At 47.6% G+C, this 2,264-nt stretch overlaps 1 protein-coding gene across 1 annotated transcript; it reads left to right on the top strand.

Annotated features, from left to right (window-relative positions):
• The first annotated feature begins 334 nt into the window (after positions 1 to 334).
• LOC137562363 (piggyBac transposable element-derived protein 4-like) lies at positions 335 to 2,038 on the top strand. Its single transcript, XM_068273700.1, has one exon. It carries the CDS (start codon positions 335 to 337, stop codon positions 2,036 to 2,038), a length of 1,704 nt encoding a protein of 567 aa, XP_068129801.1.
• The last annotated feature ends 226 nt before the right edge of the window (positions 2,039 to 2,264 follow it).

The following is a 2,264-nucleotide window of genomic DNA, read 5'->3' as shown; positions in this document are numbered from 1 at the left end:
GTTGAGCTGGAGAGGAGCTGGCTGTGATCTCTGTGAGTGCTTATCTAATCTTGATTTCTGCCTACCTGTTACCGATTTTTGCCTGGACTTTGACTACTCTTTTTGCCTTCTGCCTGGATTTGATTGATTACCCGTTGCTGATTTTGCCTGGACTTTGACTACTCTTTCTGCCTTCTGATTGGATTTGATTGATTACCCGTTGCTGATTTTGCCTGGACTTTGACTACTCTTTCTGCCTTCTGCCTGGATTTGATTGATTACCCGTTGACGATTTTTGCCTGGACTTGGACTACTCTTTGCCTGCTGCCTGCACCGACCTCTGCCTGGATTTACTATGGCATCATCCTCCAGAAGACGTCTCACCGTGGAAGCGCTGGTGGAGTTGGAGGACAGCGATCTGCAGTCACTGGCGGACTCCAGTGATAGCGACGCACCTGGGGATCTGTCATCCGACCCAGATAGCGACAGCGACGCCATCACCAGCGACGTTAGTGATGTCCGGGTTTGGTGCCCCATCGACCTTTCTCAGTCTCCGCCACCGCCCCCACGTTTCCCTTTTACTGGGGAGCCTGGCCTGAAGAAGGAGTGTGAGTGCAACCCCCTGGCATACCTGCAGCTTTTCTTCTCGGAGGCGGTTATTGAGAGGATAGTGGAGGAGACTAATCGCTATGCGACCCAACAATTGGCTACTCCTCAAGGACCCTTTTCCAGAAGCAGGACCTGGGAGCCGGTAACAGCAGCGGATATTTGGCTGTTTTTGGGCCTGATCATTCTGCAGGGAGTGGTGGGGAAGCCCCTTCAGAAATGGTACTGGAGCACGAATAAGATCATTGCAACCCCCTTCTTCGGTACAGTTATGTCCGAGTACCGTTTTTCCCTTATAATGAAATTTCTCCACTTTTCTAACAATGAAACTTTTGAGGAGTCGACCCACCCTGCTCCAAAACTAAAAAAAATTTGGGAGGTCTACCAGATGGTGGTGGAAAATTTCAGGACCACGTATGTGCCACAGAGGGACATCAGCGTGGACGAGAGCCTGATGGCCTATAAGGGGAGGCTGAGCTGGCTCCAATATATTGCTTCCAAGCGGGCCCGCTTTGGGATCAAGTCATACACGCTATGCGAGTCAAGTACCGGTTACATCTGGAATACTATTTTGTATACGGGAAAAGGCACAAAATTTTGTCCCAGGTTTAGCGAGTTTGGAGTGGCGACATCGTCTGTATTGTCCCTTCTGGAGCCTTTGTTGGACAAAGGCTACTGTCTCACCACAGATAATTTCTATACCTCCCCTGAACTGTCTGAGATTCTTATAAAGCATAAGACTGACACCTATGGCACTGTTAGGGCTAACAGGAGGGAGATGCCGTCGGCCTTTGCCAAGCAGAAGCTGAAGACTGGGGACATAGCTGCTTGGCAGAAAGGGAAGATGTTAGCCCTCCGGTGGCGGGACAAAAAAGACGTCTGTCTCCTCTCTACTGTTCACGACACCTCCACTGTCCCCACCAGAACGAGAGGAGGAAAAGATATGGTAAAACCGCAGGTCGTGGTGGACTATAACTACACCATGGGTGGTGTGGACAAAGCTGACCAGGCGGTGACCTTTTATCCTGCTGTCAGGAAACAGCAGAAAAAGTATTACAAGAAGATTTTCCGGCACCTACTGGAACAAAGCATTTGGAATGCATACATTCTGCACAAGCAGGGAAGTGACAGGCCAGTGACGCACGCTGATTTCATCTGGAAACTGTGCGAATGTATCTGTCTAAGGTACCAGACTGCATCGGATGCCAGAGTTGGACGCCGTGCCTCTTATGTGGTAAATCCGGAGCGCCTCACTGGCCGCCATTTTATGGAATACATTCCACCAACTCCCAAAAAAAATGCCCCAACTAGGACATGTCATGTGTGCTGCAGCAAAAGTGACGAGAAGGGGAAAAGAATCCGGAAAGAATCACGATTCTACTGTCCAGACTGTGATGTTGCCCTGTGTGCAATTCCTTGCTTCAAAATATACCTTACACGGGAGGTGTATTAGGAGTATATATGTACATACTGCATAATCTGCTGCATTATTTATACAATTTTATTTCAGATTATTGATAAATTTATTTACTTCAACAATTTTGTGTTCCTGACTTTTATTTATATGCAGAATGTCTACCACACTTTTATTCGGATGTATTTTGGTGAGTTAAGACTTAAAAATCGGAGGCCTAAAATTAACGAAAAAAAATGTACCGCTTTTGACTCCTAATTCCTGA

The sequence above is a fragment of the Hyperolius riggenbachi genome, chromosome 3, assembly GCF_040937935.1.
Source record: "Hyperolius riggenbachi isolate aHypRig1 chromosome 3, aHypRig1.pri, whole genome shotgun sequence".
Classification (NCBI taxonomy): domain Eukaryota; kingdom Metazoa; phylum Chordata; class Amphibia; order Anura; family Hyperoliidae; genus Hyperolius; species Hyperolius riggenbachi.
The sequence above is the reverse complement of the archived record's forward strand: the minus strand, read 5'-3'. Positions and strand labels throughout refer to the sequence as shown.